Raw genomic sequence first — 22271 nt, 5'->3', positions numbered from 1 at the left:
ATACTGTGATCACTACGGCCAGGGCTATCACTGATCAGGGCATTTCTAAGCAGGTTCCCTCGGTTTGGGAGTCCAGCAGTGCCTCATTCCTGCTTGGCACATCTCTAATATTTGTATGAGGAAGCAGTCCTCCTAGGCACTCCTGGAACTTGATGGATAACATGAGTTGCTGTACTGTTCTTCCAACAAATGTCTGGACAGCTGAAGTCACCCACATGAGGCAGGTTCTGTGAACCTGCCACAGCTTGCTTAAGTGCCCCAAATATGGGTTTGTTGGTCTTATTGTCTTGGTTTGGAGGTCAGTAGAAGTTGCCTACTGAAACATTCCCCTTGAAGATGCCTTCTCTGATCTTAAGGGCATTCTGTAGGGCTGCACAGTTGCTGTGGTTGACTTTTATGCATCAGAAATTCCCCTTGATAAAGAGCGAGACTCCTCCAGTTTTGTCCTGCCTGTCTTTTTGAAACAGCCTGTAGCCATCCATCACAGTCCTCCAGTCATGTGGGCTGTCCCAACATTTTTCAGTTGTTCCTATGAATAACGCTGCTCTTGATGAAACCCTTAGTCCCTGGTGCCACTTGGGACACCAGTTTCAATCTAAGTTGCTGTCTGCTGCTGTTTGTGTGGACAGAACCTACAAAGACTTTGTGCATTTTTCTCCTCCCAGCTGCTAAGTTTTACTTTCAGACGTTGAGAAGACATTTTAAACAGAAACATATTTATGAGTTGGGGGTACCGAGAAAAGAACAAACAACAGAATATCAGTGATGAATTTTGAAATCACTGGCTAAATTTTGCCTTCTAGCACACACAATCAATATTTACAGACTTTTTTTGAATATATGTACCTGAAACCCATTTTTTTCACTTGTGAGTCTCAATTATGTGCAATTACTTACTAGTCTGATGTGATATTCCTTAGGAGATTTTAATTTATTTTAATGAAAAAAAAGATTCTGATTTATTTGCATCACTGCTTCTTGAATCCATGGAGTAAAAACAAAACATCTAAATAGTTTTTGACATTTCATAAAAAAACCAGTTTTTCTTTCCTAGCCTTCTGCACTTCAATTTTAGCATTTTTGGCACACTTATATCATACCCACACTTTAAAATAAAATGTCTGTCAAATAGAAAAGAACAACACCGATCAGGAAAGAAATTATGTTATCCATCTTCCAACTGCACATTGCAAAAGTTGCAGTTTCCTAAAAGGAGAACTTTGAAAAAGTAGTTGACAGTTTAATTTTTAAGAGAACGGAAGGATGAGCTTTTCTGCTATGTTAATACTTGAAGCTTTATTTTTAAATTCTCATCAGTAATAAACACAGGAGTGCAAAGATGTCAGTAGCTGGGTTTACAGGAACTCAACACATAGCTAGAGATAATGCTGCAGAACAACTGCAAACACACTGCAGCAAGGCCCTCCTCACTCTGCCCGCCGCTGCATAGAGGGTAAGGCTGAACAAGTCAGATAAAGGATTTGTTAGAATTATCACATGGCAAGCTATTAAAAGGCTGCAATTTGGTCCAAAGAGGACACACAAAAAAAAAAAATTATTGTGATGACAGATTTTGCCGGCCATTGGCTTTTTGAAGGTGAAGGCACACAATGACTTGTATTTTCTTGTGGCTGGGAAGATGTCCATGTCCTCCAACAGCCCTTGTCACTCTTGATGCTGTCTGTGTCAGCAAGAACCACTTGGACCTTCCTTCTGGAACTCAGGGCCAAATAGCCCAAATTCAAAGATCAGGAGGAAGACCTAATGCCAATAGTTCTTTATCTAGTAGCTCTTCTTTCTATCCTGTTCCCAGGCCTGTGACTCTGGCAAATGACTCATTCTCTTAAAGGGCATCACAAACTTAGAGAGCTTTCTAAATTGGTACCATCCAGATCCTGCTCTGCAAGGCAGGCTCCTGGGACATAGAGCTGCAACTCAGCTTGCTTGAAAGCCAGCTCAGGCTATATGCTTTTGCAATCTGGTGATAATAAGAACCAGCAGTATACCTCCTAGGCCTCTTTTTCAGCCTGTTGATAGTTCTATGTGTTTAGTATGTAACTGGCATCAGACAAAGGGAAGAAAGCCTATAGGGTCAGAAATAGAAAACACTCACAAAACCAGATGCATTGCAGCTATCATAGTTTCCACTTACTTTTGCACATCTTTAATAATAGCCATTCCAAAATGGGACCAGCTGACAGGCTGCAATATATAACAATTATGTGCATGTTTATATGTGTCCCTAGCTTCCTTCCCCAAATGTACACGCTTGAAAAGCCTTGTGTTTTGCAGCCTCACCCAAACATCTGCAATCATTTATGAACTGAAACAGCTTGCCATCTCAGCCTAGGTTTTTCAATGCACACTACAACTGATGTCATTTTGTATTTTCAAAAGAAACAAATATGTTTCCAGGCAAACCACATCACAGAACATGCCACAGTTATCAGTTCAAAGAGCCTCACTGACTCAGCAGCTAGTGCTGTGTTTCATCTAGTCTTCCTGAGGCCAGGCAGGGAAATGTTAGCCCAGGAGTACACATCTGTGTGTATACAAACAGCTTCAGTCTTCAGTCGTTCTCTCCTTGACTGCCCCCTGAAATAATCCTCAGCAAAGCACAAGAGCTGTCAAGTACAGGCTTGGCCAAGGCTTTCACATGAATCACAGGGCATTCTGGAGTGGGTGTGTTTTGTGTGCCATTTTAGAGATGAAGGAAAACAGAATGATGGAAATGGACATTGTAACTGCCATCACAGTGCCATCACATTATTATAAAGAGGTCCTTAAACTTATATACAAAAATGTCTCCTGCTTGCACTTTGTCTTTTCTGCCAAACCAGAACTAGGGTGAGAAATCTACTCCCAAAGGATCCCGGAAAGTGGAAGTAAGACAGGATTCAGGATGGACCACTTCAACCTTTGCTTCTCCAATTTAGCAAAAGAAGCTAGACAGAGCTTGGGTTCCCAAAGGACTCCTCATGGATCCAGGCTCCAGTGAGAAACACTGATTAGACTGGACACAGCATAGGAGAAACAGAACTGGCTCTGGGACTGCTCCTGACGGACCTGAACATGGTTTGAGTTTGTAACCTCATGCAAATCCCAGGCTGAGGCCTATGAAACTTTCCTGAGGCAAATTCAGCTGCATAAATCAAACTAAGGTGTTGTAGTAAAGGGGACAAGTGGATGCTAACAGTTCAGCATTGGCAGACACTGATTAAACACTTTGATGACTTTGATGACAGGCTAAGAGTGATAAATTTCCATCAAGTTCTGAAGGTATCCAGTAAACTTGCTAAAGAAATATTCTTTACTGAAATGAGAGGAATAAACTGTTCAGGTGATTCAAAGGAGTGATGAGTTTTTAATACGTAAATAATTTGGATTTACCTTGGTAAATGGGTTTTGACACAGCTGAGAAGGAAAATATGCTGTAGCAGAAATGTAGACATTGTATTTCAGATGAGGTGGAAGGGCTTCAGTTTCAGAAGACCACAAACATCAAATAAAGTGACTTAATACCTTGATGTAACAACTTCTGATAGAAATGAAGAAAACATAAAAGATGGCTGTAAGAGTCATTCAGAGTTTTACTCTTGGGAATCAGTCTCTGTGCTGCCACTGGCACTACTGTCCAGTGCTTCTCTTCCCTGTTAAGGAAGAGAAGTCTGACATATGGACACACACACTGACGTGACTAAAATAAATTTTTATCATAGATGATATGTCTTCATGAAAGGTCTCCAAAGGGTGGGTGTTCTTTACAGTAGGCATTCAAAAGCACAAGTATCTAAAAATGTGTTATTAAAGGAGAGCTCTATGAGCTTTACAAGCCATATTTTCCCAAGGCCAAGCTGATCCTTTTTTCCCCTGTTCTCACAATTGAAGATTTCTTTTCACAGACCCAGATCCTGAAAGATCTTAGCGAGAAATTACTTGTCATGTTACAAATGCCTCCTCTGCTGTCCCTGCAACCTGCCTGGCAGAGCCTTTTGAGCTTTAAGGTAATATCACAGTGAATAGCTTTGAATGTAAGTCATGCTTGGCATTTCAGATTTTAACTGTTTATAGTTCTCTTGGGTTTACACAAATATGACAGTTCCAATGTTTGCTGTGGCATTTTTGTCTTAAGAGCTATTCACCATGATTTTATGTTTTGGGTGGTGACAACATGCTGTTTCAGGTCTATAAAACACTTTGTTTTGGCTATCTGTACTTAATACAGGACAATTGCCACAGCCACAAGCTCCTGTGCAGCTTCTATCCATTCCCCAGCAAGCCAGTGTTCTCCAGGCCAAACATCAGTGTTCATCATAAAAGCTGCTGTAGAAAAAAGGTTATTTCCCATCACTTCAATGCTGTGTGCTGCTGCAGAAGAAACACTTGCACTGCTCAGGAGCTGTGAGCAAGTCACAGAGAAATGACACACGGACGTGTTTGAAAGTCTGTAATGGAAATGTCCCCAGTCAATGGGCTGTTCACAAAGGATCACTTCAGCTCCTTCCAGAGCATGTATTAAGGACAAGATCTGATGACAGTTGTCTTTACTGGTAGCAGTTTCCCCTGTTCCCCACCCTTTCTCTTTCTTTTATTTTTTTTTTTATTTTTTTTTTTTTTTAATTTAAGTCCATATTCACAGCATGGGTCTTGAAAACAGCTGTATTAGCAGAGTTGGAGGGAGAAAGAAACTGAAACAGGACCAGGGATACTGTATGACAATATCATTTCTGAAGACAGCACACTACCACTAAAGTCTAACTTAAAGTGTGCAGAGAACCTCTGACTTTACACTGACTATAAGAGTTTTGATCAGGGAGTTTTATTTTCCTAATCTGAAGTCTTATTAAAAAGTTTTATAAGAACTTTTATTTAATATTGTAAGAAGTATCAAATTTATACTGATTTATATTGATTTTTACTTTCATAATGAGGAGCAATTAATTATTTTGCAACCAAGGAATCATACCTGACTTCACAGAGATACTGATATTTAAACAGCTTTGTAAAATCAAAACTACTTGAACATCTGGTCTGCATAGAAGTTTCTGAGAATTTTGCCTATCTACATCATCAAATACCTAAATACAGTTCTCCTCCTCTACATTCACATTGGTGTAGTTGAGGCAAGAGTGTGATCCCAGTTCTGTCAGAGTTCTTTTTTACCCACCAGAAGAAAAAAGTTGACCGCCTGGATAATTCATGTATGGTTCTGTTTTAATGAATCAACAGTTAAGCACCCACCTCTAATAACGCCCAGATCTTTTAAAAGATCTTGACAATGCAAGTCATCCACCCGGATGTATGAAGCGTCTTCTAGGTTCGCCAGTGTAAGAATGCCAAGATCCTCTTTTTGTGCTGGTGAGCTCTGTAAAGCTGACACACCTAAGAAGAGAATAGGCTCATCTCCATTAGATCTTACACACCTGCAATAGAACTGTTAGGAAAAATAGTTTTGTTGCAGAATCCTTCACCTTGGCAGCATTGTGAAAGCCAGGGTTATACAATTTAACATTGGGCTCAGCTGGGATTTACTTTGGTATTCATCAATGAAAGGGTGATTTTTACAGAATACCCTTTTCAGAATAGAAAATAGAGCTTTGAAGTCTTCTGCTGAAAAGACAGGTGAGCTGATCTTTGCTTTATTCCACAGGTGACAGTCAGTGTGATGGCTGTGGAAAGTTAAGCACCATTTCAACAACAGAAACTAAAAGCAGTCAGAGCAGAAGCATTCATTACATGCACGGAAAAAGCAGACAGTGACTCTCCACTTTAGTCCTTTGTCTTGGAAGTTCAGCAGTGAATTGGAGAAGCTTTCCACCTGCCCCAGCATTGTGTGAAGTGTAATAGAATTGGGTCAGTTTGCTCACTGAAATGCTCCTCTAAAAGATACTGGCACAGATTCACCTTGGGGCTGATTGTGTTTTCTTTCAATCAGTTAGAGCAAATTGAGCAGTTGCAAGAGCCTCTCTATGGAGAGCCCAGGGGATGCACTTTTTCTGATCGTGGCCAGCTGAAACTTCATGAGCATAGGGCAGCCAGACTTTCAGCAGGCATAAAATGCAGGTATAGCTGCTGAAAGGGCAGCCCATTTCCAGTATGTAGATAACCCACTCGCTTCTTTCCTATCTGTGTATCCAGATTTGCTTCCAGGGAAGTCTAAGTCAGCTGGGGAGATGGTTGCAGCCTGGCCATTTTCCACAAGCAGGACTCTGAGGAACCAGGACTCTGAGGGTACAAGGACTTTACCAGTCAAGACACAGGCACTCTGACCGAGTATCAGCCTGTGTGGATGGACCAGGAGAAAAGACTCCTGTAATAAACAAGTGAAAAAAGTTACTTCTCATTGGCTGTTCATCTGGCTCTTAACACTGAACTGTAAGGCTCTAGTATTGAGAAGAGATGTAAAAAATTTTCTGGAGGGTGAGTGGGCGTTATGCAGCAACTGCTTGGTACAAAGAAGCAGTACATTGGAATCAGCACTGAAAACTGGTGAAGAACACCAACTCTTTAAAACATGATTAGAATTAATGGTTTCACCATTTACATTTTGTGGAGTCGTGTCACCTGAACATTTTTCTTTGGGTAGAAGCCTCACGCTATTTAAAACCCTGTGTCCTGAGGCACTCCTTTCTCAGTAGAACAATGACTCCCTCTGGTGTTTGCCTGCTGTTGTTACTGCCTCCGCCGCAGCCCTGGGAAGCCCTGCCAGAGGAAGGAAAGCCTGCCAGATGATGTATGAGCTATGAACATTCTTTCATTAACCGATGGCATTTTACACTTTGGGCAGAAAGGCCATTGCTTCCAGCGGGCCGGCCCCAGGGGCACTCAGGTCCGGGAACATCGGGAAAGTGGAATGCCGAACTCCGCTGCTGCCGAGGGCTCATGCTGCCAAAGACTCATTTACATGCTCCCTGCATTTATTTCATTACATGAACAGTAGGCTTATTGCAACGAGTCTGGATGCTTTATTTGATGAATGCTGGAACTTACCAATCCAGTCCCGAGAGGGTTGGGATACACATAGGGATATGTCAAATGGCTGGATGATAGTTCAGAGTTAATGAATTGCTGTGCTCAGCTCTTAGGACAGACAATGTGGAACTGTCATTCAGCTGCAAACATATTTACAGGAATGCTGTCACAGCTTTGAGGCTCAAATCTGACCTACAAGTAAGTTACAAGCTACATCTGCAGGCAGAGGAAGAAAAATGAGATGCAAGAGAATTAAGCTTCTGCCCTTTGGGCTAGACAATATTGATCTATTGCCATAATAATGCTGATTGTAAATTTTCTTAATCTGAAATTTATGATAGAATCAAAACTTTTAGGCTTAAATATGTATTGCACAATAATTTTAAAGTACACACTCATTTTTTTTTTTTTTCAGATTTCAGCTGCGATCAGATGATGGAAACAAATCTCAAGACAAGATGAAGGACACTAAATGTGGAGTTATGCATTTTGCCGAAGAGAAGAGGCTATTTTGATGGGATGTTTAATAGAAATTTCTTCCTGGAATCATTCAACTGGCTGCTCACTCCAAACAGCCCAGAGGCTTTTTATATTTGACCTAAATGTCTGGATTTTTTCTCTTTTCTTCAGCATATCACAGAACAGAAATCTGTAAGCTGATTATTGTTGCTTAATTCTCTTCTGAATGCAAACATCTTTGCATATTTCAGACACTGCTATATAGAGCTGAAATCAGAAAAGCTGAAAGAGCTTGAGAGCTCAATCTAAATCCCAACTGTCTGGCTCTCTGGCCAATGCCTGGTATTATACAAAGTGTGTAACCATCCTACACCTTTGATGTAAAACAACTCTCTTTTAATGTGCTGTACTCTCTTATTCCCTTTGTCTCTCAAATAATAATCCTCTTGCTCATGGTAATCCTTAAAATCACATATGCTCTTTAAAGCTTTTCTTTTGGAAAGTATTCACACCCATTTTTCTGGGCACTGGCAACTAAATATTACAGACAACCTGATTCTTCTGACTTTGACCAAGACAATTGGAATTTTTTGTATTCCACATTTACTGCTTGGCTGGAACTGGGTCAACAAAATGAGCAAACAGTTTCTAGTTGTCCAACAGAACCACAGTGTGCGGACTGTTTGTTTGGCCAAGGCAGAGGCACAAGATGTTTCAGAGAGTTAACAGGAAACAAGTAAAATGACATTTTTATTTGGGTTATAAAACAGAAAATGAAGTTTAGTTGTCTAGAATGATTGAAGAACACGTTCTCCTGAACTGTTCAAACAAGCTAGCAAAAGAAAAATTCTCACCTCCTCAGCAGTAATAATCAAGCCCCCTAGCACTGGCTCCTGGACACTTACAAACATGCTGCTGGCTACTCAAAGTTTCATTCATGTAAGGTTAAATATTTTTAGATATTGCCACCTTAAATCAGAGGTAGAGGTTGAGACTAGAATTACTTAAGCAGATCAGCATGTAGATTTAAATGATCTAATAATGACAAAAGGTGATGATTAGAATGGAAGTCTCATCAGATCAGATGTAATATTCTAAATTACATAAACTGCATTAATTGCAGGACATGATGACAATGAGCCTGAGAGTTCAAAAAGAGAGATCTTTTAAAAGGTCTTAGAAGATCTTATTAATTTGTTGACAAATGTGTACATTGCCATGAGGAATTTGTGGCAAGTTAGGAGGAGTTCTGAGGCACAGCTTCCAAAGATACAACAGCACAACCTGCTGATCAGACCACCTCATCTTGTCTGTCCAAGCCCAGCCAGTTTGCCTCACTCACTCCCCAAAAGACCAAGTACAGAAATGTCTCCAGGTTTGCTTTTTACGGAGAGCAGGGTCTGCTGTTCTGTCAGCAGGACAGATCTGGCTCTACTCCTGATGTCTAGGAGCGTTTTACTTTTTTGCCCTTGTTGGAAGGTGCTTCCCCCCCATCCCTGGGCATGGGAATTGCTCATCCATAACCCCTCTGTGTTGATCTGTCCTACACAGACATGTTACCCCCCCTCTCCTGAGCCATCAGAGGGAGGATCAGTCCTGGGCTCTGGGTCAGCTGCTGACTCACAGCAGCTGCCCCGGGGATGATGGATGCACAGACTGCAGCTGAACAGCACAGCTCTCTGGCGTCACTGACTGCAGTTAGTGTTTCACTGTGCTTCTTATCTGATCTTGTCACTACAAGAGGTTTGAAGTGGCTCCTGAAGTTCTGTGAAACTCTCATTCTTGGACAAAATCAAGGCAATTTTGCGCTTCCTTCCTATAGATTATAACCTACACCTCACGAGTCACAAACCAGAACACACAAACTTCGCAATTTCGAGATTCTGCGGAATGGGATCTTGATGGTTTCTCAACCTAAGCAGCTTTGAACTTTCAATGTTCAGGGATGCCTCACAGACCTGCAGGTCCCTCTCTGCAGTGAACTGTGGGAGCTCAAAGAACGCTACCAGGCTTAACATGAACAATAAATAGTACCAAGAAGCACTCCAAGCTGAAGTGGGCTGCATGTGGGAATCAGGCAGTACTATTTCTAAAAGAAAGGCAGGAAATTAGGCTCTCTTATGCCATTTCAAATGTTTACAGTAAATCAGCAAAATTAATGGTTGTAGCAGATAGAAACTCTGCTCTGACTGAGAAATTCACTGTACTCTAAGCAAACTAGCCAAATATTAATTTCCTTACAGCTGTTTTTGCCATTTATTTCCTTGATTTCCCAAAACGATGTCAGCTGAATTTTCTCATGAGTGCAAACATTTCTGTTGCAAAAAATAAGAAACTTGAGAATTTAATCCATTTTTAGGAAATAAAGTTAACTTATCAACTATAAGTGCTTATCTTCCCATCTCACATGAAATCCAGAAACTTCAGATAGATATAAAACACTTGGGTAACTTCAATCTTTGCACAAAGATTTAGATTCTAAACACTGATGGCAAACACTTGTCAAAAGGAACCAGTTTTAATTTGGTGAGCAGGAAAAAAAGAGAGGCATAACACCAAGGTTACAAACAAGATCCACAGGAAGATGCTGAACAACATTTTTCATGCAGATATACCAATGCATATAAAAAAAGGAACCTCATCTCTTCCATTTCTCTCTCTAAGGAGGATCAAAAGTCCAGCTATCACAGGGAGCATCCTTGCTTTCTTTAGTCCTCATCGAGGTGACAACAAACAACGCTAGTCTGCCAAACCTTTATTAAGTAATCACTTTCTCCATCTTAGTTAGCAGTGTATTGATTAGACAAGCATAACTATTAAATTTTGAAATATGTTCCTTTGTTCAGTTTCTGATCCATGAGTTCACTCCTAAAGCACGTTTAATGTTGATTGAAAAACAATTTATTGAGGTAACTATGTATTAAAAAAAAATAAAAATCTTAATAGAAATGAGTTTAAATGAAAAGAAATTAAAATAGAAGCAAATTTAAAAGCATGGCATATATGCTAATACTATGAGAAGAAGAAAACTTTATTATTCAGATGGGAAGCTTAGTGTTATCAGTACTCAAAAGACTAGAATCAGAAGGTCTACAGTAAAATTCAAGCTCCAACTCCCTTCTTATTTCAGTTTTTTTCATCAGTGATACAGGGCAAATAATCCTTACTTTTCTCATTTGTGAATTGTTGCAAGGGTGAGAAATACAATGCCAATGTTGAGTACTATCATAATTAGTTTTATAAGTGGGAATGGAATCATGAAAATGTATCATAAAAGTAAAGAAATGGGGTATTTGAAACCATAAATGCACAACGTTGAACACATCAGGAAATAGTCTTGTGAGGTATAGAAACAAATATTTTTTTTTTCCTGGTAATGAAGCAAAATTTCACAAATCACCATATGATTTTTTTCCCCACATATTTCCTACTAAAGAGGTCAATTCTGAAAATGCTTATGGAACAATTTTTGAAAATTAATACTATCATAAGTGCAAGTATCTTTTGATGCATGTATGGGTAGAGTTTTTAATTATCTCTCTGTATTAAAAAAAAATAACTGTTCTCAACTGGGGAATTCACAGAGGACAAAAATAGTGTAATAGTAGAACTAACCACAGAAGAAGAAAAAAAATCTCCTTAAAATATTAAAATCAATGTAAGCAAAAGTCATCAGTTTAAGATAACATATGACAAGCATAGTTGGCTTATTATTTGTCCAGGCAGTCAGTAGAACAAGATGGATGACAAACCCTACAAGTTACAGCAATTTATCAGTTGCTTATAAAATAGTTTAGCCATATTGCCCTATAAAAGTGTATGTTTATATATCAGAAAAGTGTGACACTGTTTTTGAATCATAGACATCAGCTGTTTAGCTCTGAGTGGATTTTTAGGATTCACTCCACTGACAAACATGGGAGTGAAATGCTTTGGAAACTCTGTCCCTTTAACTTTTTCACTCCTAATCTCAGCAAAACTTCACAGCAGCAAGCACTTGCTTATTCAAAACAATGTTACTTAGTGGCCTTTGGCAAGTTTCCTTTCAGTCAAAATTAATCTTACATTTCCATTTATGGCTGAAACACAGAAATTCCAACTCAACTCATGTTGTAGGTATTTCTAAATCAATATGAAGGCTTAAACACCCATGTGATTTTTATGTTTAGGTTGCAGAAACAGGCACTGATGTAGTTATTCTTTCAAAAATAAACTCACCATCATCCTAAATTGTGTTCTTAAAAAAAGCATCCCAACTTTAGAAGCAATTAAGTGAATCTGGTAGCAGGGTAACCTGCAGCAAAGTGTACGAACTGCATACACTATTTGCAATGGATGTGTCAATGTTTGTTGTAAGCTGAGGATCCCTCTGTATATTATGTAAGAGAATAAAAACAAAATGACAGAATTTTAAAAGTGACTCTAAAATGATTAGCTTTTGCACGCTGACATGCTTACCTGCATGTTGCTACACCTTTTTGTCCTGATTAAAATATGGAAGAATGTTAAAGTGAACCAACTGGACATCAAAAGTATGATGTCCACGATCCCACAAATGCTTGTGTACCAGCCATGACTGCTGATAAAAGATGGAAAATAGCTCCACCAGCTCCCTCAGTACCCCTGGGTGATCCCAGCCAGCCCCATGGACCTGTGTGTGTCTAAGTGGTGCAGGAGGTCACTGACCATTTCCCCTTGGATTAGGGGAGTTCACTCTGCTCTCTATTCCTATCTTCCAGCTCAGGGGCTGGATACCTGGAGAACACCTGATCTTACAGGCAAAGAAGGTATTAGGTAGCTTGGCCTTTTCCTCATCCATGAGGATGTTTTCCTTTCCATTTCAAAGCAGTGTTAAAACCTTCAGTTAAGATATGCAGGTCTACCACTATGTCAAATCCTAAGCTTCTAACACCAAACACATGATTAGTGTTGTCAGATCTGTCAAAATTCAACAATTTCAGCAGATATTAAATGCAGTAGCACTGACTCTGTTGTCACAGCTGGGTGGCTCTAGCAGGACTTGTCACAGGACTGAGCCTCTCTGTGAGGGTTCCAAGCCTCCCTGTCTCCTTCTGCCCCCAGAAATCCCTTGGAGTGACCTTCTGGGCTTTCCATCTTCTCTAAAACACCCTGGGAGAGCTTGAGCACAGGGCAAGCTTTCTTGGTGATGGAGCACCAGTGAAGGGATTTAACAGGTGGCTGGTGGCTCGACTTTCTGTTTAATTGACCATCCTAATGCTGTTGAGATCAAATTATATTGTTTACAGTGTGTTATGAAACACTACTTTGGACAGGCTATTTTTCATTATTACTGAAATCAAGTAACTGAATGCAAAGGACAGCTGTGCAAGAAACATATTTTGTAGCCAACACTGTATTGTATTACACTATACTATCAAAAGGCACTCAGCGAATGTCAGGGTGTGTAAGTTTTCACTGGCTCAAGTCTTCTGAAAATGCATCTTTCCTGAATGAAGACATATTACATGAAAAATGAAACAAAAAAACCTGAATTTCAGTTTTCAAAGAATTTCTTATACAGTTGCTACATACTCAACTCTCTATGGATCCATTTGAAATCATAAAACCAAATATATATATAATAAGACTTATGAAAGCTTTTCATGGCAGAAATTGATAATTTCAACTTTGATACACCAGGCTCTTACAGGATTTGAAAGAAGCAGCTGCACAGAATAATTAGGCAGCTGGAGATCAACCTTCTGCAGCAATATAAAGCTCCAGTTTCTGAGCCTGCAGGGATATGCGGTATCAGATTTTAAGCAGTGACGTCTTAACATGCAGAAGAGCTGTCACTGCTGTTTTCAGTTTCAAGAAGGAAATTATTTCTGGGGGTAGAGCCAAATTTAAAGAGGAAACATTTTGGGAGGGTATTAAAGCTAAAGCTGGAAGCTCTTTGAAACGGCAAACATGTTCGAAACAGCAAAGTTTAAGCCTTTCTTTTAAACATTACTTATCACTACTACCTTTCCAAAAATACTTGATTTTTAACCTTTTTACACTGTGTTCTAGTGAATTTGTGTGTGATAAGGCTTGCAACTCAATGCAAAAATGGTAACAGCTTATGGGATTAACTTTATTCCAGCCTTTTTCAGCCTCTGCATTTCTTTTAAAGAATAGATTTTCTATATTTGAGATTTTATTAGGATGATTGGTTAAACCTGCAGACCATTAAATACTGCACAGAGAGCATAAAAAGTGCTCTACCTGTACCAACATTGGATACTGGAAAAACTGGGGGACCTCTCTTGGAGCTAGTCAGGTACTATAGGATTCCCAACAGCGCATGGCTGCATTTGCATTTTCTGCCTATAAACAAACTCCATATGACAGTGGAAATGACTTAGTGTCTCATTATTAACACAAATTGTTACAAAATCCAAACACTGAAGATCCCAAAGAAAACCACACACACAGAGGCATAAGCTACAATTTAAACTAAATTGAAGCTGGGGAGAAATCAGAGGACAGAAGTCTAGTTATGAAGTCTATAGTATATATTTTTCTGTATAATCAACATAGCCATCTATGTGCACATCATACATAAGTTTTCCTTGAGGATGCTCTCTAAATGTGCCCTGTACTCAACCTGTAAAAAAACCCCACAGCTTTTATAAGCCTTAACTCAGCTCATTTGGCTACTTCTTCACAAAATGGCTACTAATTCCATAGAGATTGGGTGCAGGAGGAGGTGATCATCTCCTACATGCCAAGGAGAGCTCCCTGTGACTTCACTTCTATCCCAGCAACTAACCAAGCAAGTAGGCATCTCCAGCCAGACACCTATGAAACAAGTTCAAAGCAGGCAGACATGCTCCTGCCCATGGCAGGGAGTTGGAACTAACTGATCTTTAAACCTCCCTTCCAGCCCAATCTGTGATTCTGTGTCTCTCTGATACTTGCAGGAAATTGCTTGTTTAACACCACACAGGAGCTTTATGTCAAACGCAGGGAACAATCCAGCTCCACAGGGCAGCTTTTGCCTGCCTTCCTGAGCAATTTTCACTCACAGCTTCTTCATCAAAATGTTCTCCACTCTTATTAATTTCTATCCCATCTTGTTGAGTCACTTTGAATTTCCTTTGTATTTTATTTCAAAAGCCAACCACTCCAGGTCAAAGTCTAGTAAAATTTATCTTTTCAAGTTTAAAAGCTCTTCTGGGTCTTTTTGGGAAACTCACTATAAAGAATAGGATGAAAATTATCTACCTCAAAACATAACAGACTTGAGATTCTCTCCCAGCTGGTCCCATCTGAATCTCCCTGTGATCATGGTGGGCCCTCTTAGAGACCACAGTTTAACACTCTTCCTGCTGTGGCTTGCCATCTGTCTTCTTGCCTTGTCTGTCACTGCCATCCCAATTTTTAGTCCCAGGCTTACAAAAATGCCATTCTGTCTCCTTGTCTATCTCAAGAGTTAACATGCAGTTTATAGGTATCCTATGGAGCGACCACTTTGTCTTCCTGATATTTGCTCTTGCAGCTCCCCAAGAGAGTTGGCTTAGGCAAACACTAGGCCCTGGTGTTAAACATCTGTTTCCCAAAATTTTTTTTTTTAAAAACAAAATACATCACCATGGCCTGGTACTTGAGAGGGTTTTTGCCCCTGAGCAAGTGAGAAAGCTTTCGTTTTGGGAAGAAAAATATCTTGTTGAACATGTTATGCATTATCTTTCTCTTTTAAAGATGACCATGAAAGACAGCAAGTGCTTACATTCTGTTCTAGTCTCTTTATTAGGAAGCAATGCTTGCTATAAGCAGGACTTTAAGGAAAGCAGGCATCCATACATTAAGTGAAAATCTCTGGAAGAAATTATTGGCTCTTTGCTTTAAGTGATTCCCTTTGTTCCCACATGATCATATATGCATAAGTAAAACCAGCTGTTCTCAGGCCTCACAAAAGTGATCTTTCTCTGTGTGAATTTAAAAGGCCAGAGAACTGCAGTACTGCTTAGAAGGGCTTATTGCTGATGCTAATGAAGAACAATTGGGTCAGAGGAGGAAGCAGCCACATCTTATTTTCATCACTGGTCTGCTGGAAAGCTGTGACCCACATTTGAAGCTACTTCCAAGAAAGTTCTCATTTTATCCATTTCCAGTTTGAGATGATCCTTTGTCAAAAGCATAAGCAGGTATCCTTCAGGGAAATGTGGATTCATACTGCAGCTTTCTGCCTGGGACCAATCTGTTCACTAAATTGGGGGTGAAAGTAATGCAAGTTGTTGATGCAAGGAACGTAGAAAGGAAAATCCATTTATAAATCTTTCAAAATTGAATAAAGATGACAAATTAAAAATTCACAAAACTGAGGCACAACAGCTTTCAAGAAAATAAGCATTGTTAATACCAAATTTGCAAAGCTCTGCACTAGAACAGGCACATATCAGGTAGAGCACCTGTTGAAGTATTTTAATAGCCTTCCAAATCAAAAACATCATTCCACATTCCTTGTTTCCAGGATCAGATGTCAGTCTCCTTGGAAGCAGGAGGTGCAGCTGATATCATCCACTGTTTCACTTTCAACAGCTCTGGCTCATCGTGACTTTCCAAGCATTCCTGTTTTTCTAAACATTGGGAGAACAGTTTCCATTTTCACACATGAGGGGGGGTGATGGTATCAAAGCAGCTGCATGACTTCCAGAAAAGTGAAAGACAAAGGGCACCCTGGTGCAGTTCAGGCTGTGCTGCAGCTCACACTCAGCTGAGCTGCACTGCTCAGAACTGTCTGTCTGTCCTCAGCTCTGTCTGCAGCTGTGGAACCCAGAGCTGTGCCTTGGCTGCTGCGAGCTCCAGCAGGGCAGGGTCACACATGGCAGCCTGCCAGGCACTCAGGCCATGGAGGAACTAGCACTAAGCACTAAGCACACCTGCACCATTGTCTCGTGATTTCGCAGGTACCCTCAGCTGCTCAGCTTCAAAAGACATGAGGTTAATGGGCTTACTTCCAATATACAAAGAGAATTATGTAGGATGTATTTTTTTATGGCAAAACTCATTTTGGCCATGGAAAAAGTTTTGCCTTCAGTGTGCAGTTAGAGTTTTTAATATTTCAGTTAGGGTACATTGAAAGGAAAAGGAATTAGCCCATAACTTTCTGGATATCAGAACTTAATTCAAACTACTGCTGTTATTATCAACCTAATTCTTGTAAAAGGAACTGTATTTGTGTCACATCTAATTAAGAGTTTTGTATCTTGGGCTGGAGCAGATCCTTATGACCAATTCTGACCCATTAGCAAGAAGAGGGTTCCCTGAAAGCATCAAATGAGATAAATCACCATGTGTAAATGCAGTTAATAAAAATCTTGATGCCACACAGTTCATGCATCTGAATGAACCATAGGCCTTGCTCTCACCGTAAATGTTACATTTTAAAATCTGTAAGTTGGAAGAACACAATATACTGTAATGGTACTGTATTTGTAACAACTTGTTCAAGAAGAGATTTTTGTAAAAGAACTATCCTGAAGTGGAACTGAGCCAGCCAGATTACTGGCAAAGCTTCCTACTGAATATGATTAGATAAAGGGAGAATGGAGACTGGAGAAAATTGATCCTCTCAGCAGAATTTGCCATAATTACATGCAGGATGGGGAATTAGTTATTATACTGCTGTTAAAACCCTCAAGTGGCCAGAAGAAACATTCTTGCATAATCTGCTTTTTCCATCTAGTCCGTGTTAGATGAAGATCAAGTTAAGAAAAATGGAGATGCGGCTGACAAAGTTCTATAAAGCTGGTAATTTTTTCCCCTAAAGGTTAGACAGTGGAAAGGGGTATTGGGATTGCCTTACCAGCACTTCTCCAATAGCCAGCTAACTTCTGTTTAACAGAAATTTTCACTTTAAGAAGTAAAATCATGCATTTCACACATGCAATGCAGGATAGCCTCACCTCAAATGCTGTTCTGGAAAGGACACATCTTTGTGATGGTTCATTGCCAGCCTGACCTGAACTCTGCTTCCTGACATTGTTGTGACTCAAATTCTTACGTTTTTACTAACACAACAGGACTTCTGTGATTGCAAATTTCTGTTTTTGCAAGGAACACATGGCTTGGAGCTTTCTCACTGCTGCCTTATGCAAGTGGAAATGGTGCTAATAGGAAGAAATAAGAATTCAGAATAGATACATAAGAGTCATTAACACAACAGGGAATAGGATATACAGCTTAGCAAGAAGGGGGGATTGCCCTTGATGCTACTTGAGTGCCCTTGAGTGCAGTGAAACAGCACCAACAGAATGGTGAGACGTGGGCACTGCTGGCCCATGGGCCAACAGCTGAGTTTGGTGCCCAAGGGATTGTGAGCCCAGCGACACAACTGGAATCCACCTCAGTGCTCATCCTTTCCAAAAATCAGAAACAGTTACATAATTATTCAAACTAGCAACATGGAACAGAATCAGAGGAAAAAGGAACAAAAGAAAGAATCTGTGAAAAAGGACAGCTTGTCTGAAGGATAATTATATGCAGTTTAAAAGAACTAGGAAAAAAGCACTGGTATTGTATGCTTACAGATTAGCAATGTTCTTTCTTTAAATGCAGTCTGTGCTAGTTATCCCCATTTCTTCCACTTCAGAAGCTGCGAACATGATGGTTTCATAGTTCATGACTGGGTGGGTAACTGGCTCTATTTCTATATATGGCTGTATATATAGACTAACTGGCTGTATTTCTACAAGCCACCATATCTGGTCAGCTGACATGGCCTCACTATAATTCTACTAATTAAAACACCAAAAGGAAAAAAAGGAAAAAGAATTTGATTTCCTAGTAGGGACCCAGAAAAATCTCTCAGATTGCCAGAGCTGAACACTGTCATCTCCTCTTCACTTCCTGCTTGTAACCCATTCCCTTTCTTCAGACAGGAATGACACTTGTCTGCTGGAGCTGCCCTGTTTTTCCAACAACAGATTGGACTGGGAATTGAAAGAGAATTCTTTTTCAAGCTAACCAGAAGGGTGCAACTGGGGGAAACAAAAAAATTAAAATACGGGCAAAATTTAGAGGAAATGACTGTTAACAGCCATGGGCGATTAATATGCATATGCACACTGGGGAATGTTGCACAGCAGTAAGATTATGCCATAATGCTTTTAGCAGATATAAAATATGACTATATAAATGATGGGCATCTGAATACGGTCTGAAGAGTGTGTAGTCTGACTTCTGGAGGGGTGTTGCTGGCTGACAAACTAAAAGATACCTACATTTTTCATAGGCAGCAAAATATGAAAGATAAAAATCTATGAGACTAGATTAATTATGGACACATCATTAGTTTTCTCTAAAACAGTATTAAAGAATGGTTGGAGAACCATTATCTGTAAAAATCAGAATAAGTGACCTAGGAAAAATGGTGACTGACTTGAGTGCGATGAGGTCATCAGATACAGTTTACTAAACAGCAGTTTTTATTGAGGAAATGAGACATGCCATTAGCTTCAGCCTGTCCCCAAACAAATCTTCATTAACTAACCACTTCTGTGAAGCATGGCAAACAGCTCAGTCTTGATTATTGTGGGAAGTCATCAGGGACTGCACCAGAGAAATCAGTGTAAATACAGCTCCAGGAGAAGACATGCCAGTCGCCTTCAACTTCAACAGGTATTAAAATATTAATTCAATGGAGTTAAATAGGAAATCTTCATTGAGAGTAGAGATGAATCAAAGTGTATGAAATAAAAAGTCTTTGATAAAACACATTTTAAGCAGACAAACTGATAGGAATCAGCAAAGCAGCTAAAGGATAAGTGGAAAGCTGACTGGCAGATGACGTGCATCAGCAGCACAAAAGGCATTAACAGGCCTTGTCTTATAAAATATTTAATGACATTACCACTTTTGCAACATGAACTTATTTTCACTTAATCCAATTTCAGAAATACAACACTTTCCTTTTTTTGATGAAAAGCCATAATTTTATAACTTACTGCAATTTTAAGATGTATACTAATTTGGATTTTACAAAATTTGTACAAACTGCCCCAGCAGAAAGATACCCACTTCTTCCTGATACTTTATCAAAAAGCAAACATGCACCAGTTTTATTTCACAAGTGAAATGTTTGTCATAACAATATGAATGAGCTAGATATTGCTGACGGTTTGAATTAATAATTTCCCTGGGCTTTTTTCTCTCTCCTAAGAAGCATATTGTCATGCTCCAATAATAATAATAATAGACTTTTCAGGAGAATAAAATTAGATGTAAAAGATGATGCCAGATTATGCTGATACAGCCAGTACACTTCAGTGTCAGAAGCTGACTGTGCCTCAGGCCCCACATTAATTAAGTTAATGTCATGCTGAAAGTGAGAAAAAGGAAGCCTAGACCAGGTGGGTATGCCTAATCCTGCACCCATAATTAATGTCACATGTTCCCAATTACCACACTTATGTTGTTCAATAAACACACTGGGGTTTTTCTGGAAATTAGTGGTGGTAATTGACAATTTCAATTACATACATTTTGGCTTTGGTAAAAACTATTTTGTTCTTGTGCATCTGCATAGGCATTGGCCAGAATGCCTAAGAGAGTTCCTGACACTTTTCCATGCCTGCTGGAGAGGCAGTTGTGTGGAGATGGAGTGAAGATTCCTCTCCACATCAGCAATAGCTGGCAAAGTTCGTTATTTGCCAGTTCTTCAAAAGACAAGTATGCACTAAACTTAATGTGCAGAGTAGGAAATAACAAAGGGTCTGGGAGAAGTGCACATGATTGCAGTGCAAATAGAAAACCCCTTTAATGGAGTCATGCTAGTTTGCAATGGGTGGTCTTTTTTATCATTGTTTAGCACACATATATGAAATATTGTGGTAGTGGTCAATTCTCAACATGGTGTCATGGACAACAGGGCAGCCAGTATTCCTCCATCTTATTCTGCTGAGCATGATTTCCTTGTTAACCATGAAGAAGGAAAGATACAGTTGCCCATTCAATCTCTTCCATTTATGGATGTGACAGAAATCATCCTGACATTGGGTAATAAAAGCAGTTTTTATTCTGCCTCAAATTTGCCTGCTACTGCAGGAAAGAGGAAGTGTAAATTTATCCCATTGTCACTTCTCAGGATCTAGTTTTTTTTAGTAGCAAAATGAAAAAAAAACCCCAACCCCAAAATGTGAAAAGATTCCCTGGAAATTGTTTTGCAAGCCATGTCTGTATTATGCCCTAGAATCTCATTGCCCAAATTAAGATTTCAACAGCAAAAGGACTGGAAAAGCTTACATTTGTTTCTTCTAAAATAAATATCCTAAACTGGATTCCAACAGGATGATGCTCTTGCCCAGACTCCTCTGGTTGTAAAGGTACTGGCAGTGAAATAGAGGAGCCAGATGTTTCTGTGACACCAGGCATACAGAAATCATGAATTGATGCTATGATGGTGGCAGCTGAGGACACTCAGCACCTTACACAACTGGACCCTCAGTGGGCAAATTTTGCAAGAAAAGAAAGACATGTCTCAGCTTTGTAACTTAACAGACTGCCCTGGTCTGCAATATTGTACTTAATATTTTAAGACATGTATCTGCAGAACAGATGGGGGAAAGCTTTCCCCTTCATTTGATGAAATTCCAACACTGCTGCTGTGGTCCTGAAAATTCCCACAGCTATTCAAGCTTTCTATCCAGTGCCTACTTATCTGTCATGTTCATTATTTTCCATTCACTAGTTTTGCCAGCCCTTTGAAGGCAATAAAGGGATTCTGGACACCATTAACTTGACGACCATTTCATATCCCTCTATATCTCCTGCCTGCAGGAAAACTGGAATCTCATCACAACCAGAAAATATGTTCCAAAATAAATGTCAAAAACCGTCTATACTGGGAGCTCAAACAGCGTCAATAAAATGTGCTAGATAGCACATCATCTCCACCTAGTCTACACACCAATTCATACATGATGAAGGAACAAGAAAAAGTATTTTGGAAAAATTCAAGTTCAAAGCTCCATGCATCTGTTTCTCACCATCAACTATTCACACAGAGAAAGTCTACACACTAAATGATTTTTGAAGTGCAGGCCACAATTTTGTTTTATGAAACTCAACTTTGCTACTCAAAATCTGTATTTTTCCTTTGTCCTTCTCCTTCCCCTTTTGTCAATTCTTCTCATCTGTTTTTACTTAACCATCAAACTCTTAGCCCTTCAATGAAAGCAGATATGTTCAATCAGGAAAAAAAAAATTGTTAAGAGTAAAAACTGCTTTAATTGCTACTTATTTAGAGATACACATTTTCTCCAGTGGTGCTTGTCACCTATAGGGTGGGCTATTGTATTCTATTAAATAAAAAAAAAAAAAGACCACCCACATGTTTTCAGGTTCAGTTCACCCTACAGGTATTCCTTGACTATGCCACCCAACCTCACAGGACATGAGAGCAACCTTTGCACTCAGTGAGAGTCTCCTTGGCTGAAGTAGCAGTGAGCACCCTCCAGAAGGGAGATACACTCCTCTGCTCTCAGGAAGCACTGACAGAAATAGAGAAAGGCTCTCAGGACTGCAGCACATATCTGAAGCCCAGAAAAGGGAACAACTGGCAATATAAATTGGATTATGGGAGGGAGCTCTTGCTCCTAATGCCATGTGCAATCTGTGGAAGTAGACACCGGAACAGATGTTGGTGTGCTGCAGGCTGCAGAGTCTGTGCGGACCAGGAGTGCCTGTTTAAGGATTAACCCTGCAGGTAGCTCATGTGAGGTTAAGCACAGCTGCCTATTTATGAAAAATGACACTGTATGCATCTCGGTGAACGTGATGCAGCTTTTTGGCTGTGGGCAAAATCCTAGAGGAAGATCTAGGAAGACTGAATG

The 22271-nt window shown here is 39.8% G+C and overlaps 1 protein-coding gene and 1 long non-coding RNA gene across 11 annotated transcripts in view; one reads left to right on the top strand and one right to left on the bottom strand.

The window, feature by feature from the left end:
- LOC134423649 (uncharacterized) overlaps positions 1-8096 on the top strand; it is a 44034-nt gene extending 35938 nt beyond the window's left edge. The window contains exon 4 of the long non-coding RNA XR_010029163.1: positions 7388-8096. This is a non-coding gene — a long non-coding RNA (uncharacterized LOC134423649). The remainder of the gene's footprint in view (positions 1-7387) is intronic.
- Positions 1-22271, bottom strand: part of DLGAP1 (DLG associated protein 1) — a 403108-nt gene that overhangs the window by 60360 nt on the left and 320477 nt on the right. For 9 of the 10 annotated variants that reach the window (XM_063166836.1, XM_063166779.1, XM_063166794.1 and 6 more), the window contains one exon: positions 5242-5382. The exons of the other annotated variant lie outside the window; for it this stretch is intronic. In XM_063166836.1, the coding sequence (XP_063022906.1) occupies positions 5242-5382 (141 nt within the window). The remainder of the gene's footprint in view (positions 1-5241; positions 5383-22271) is intronic. 10 annotated transcript variants of the gene reach the window in all.

This window comes from Melospiza melodia, chromosome 1 (genome assembly GCF_035770615.1).
Source record: "Melospiza melodia melodia isolate bMelMel2 chromosome 1, bMelMel2.pri, whole genome shotgun sequence".
Lineage (NCBI taxonomy): Eukaryota > Metazoa > Chordata > Aves > Passeriformes > Passerellidae > Melospiza > Melospiza melodia.
This window is presented reverse-complemented; position numbering and strand designations above follow the sequence as displayed.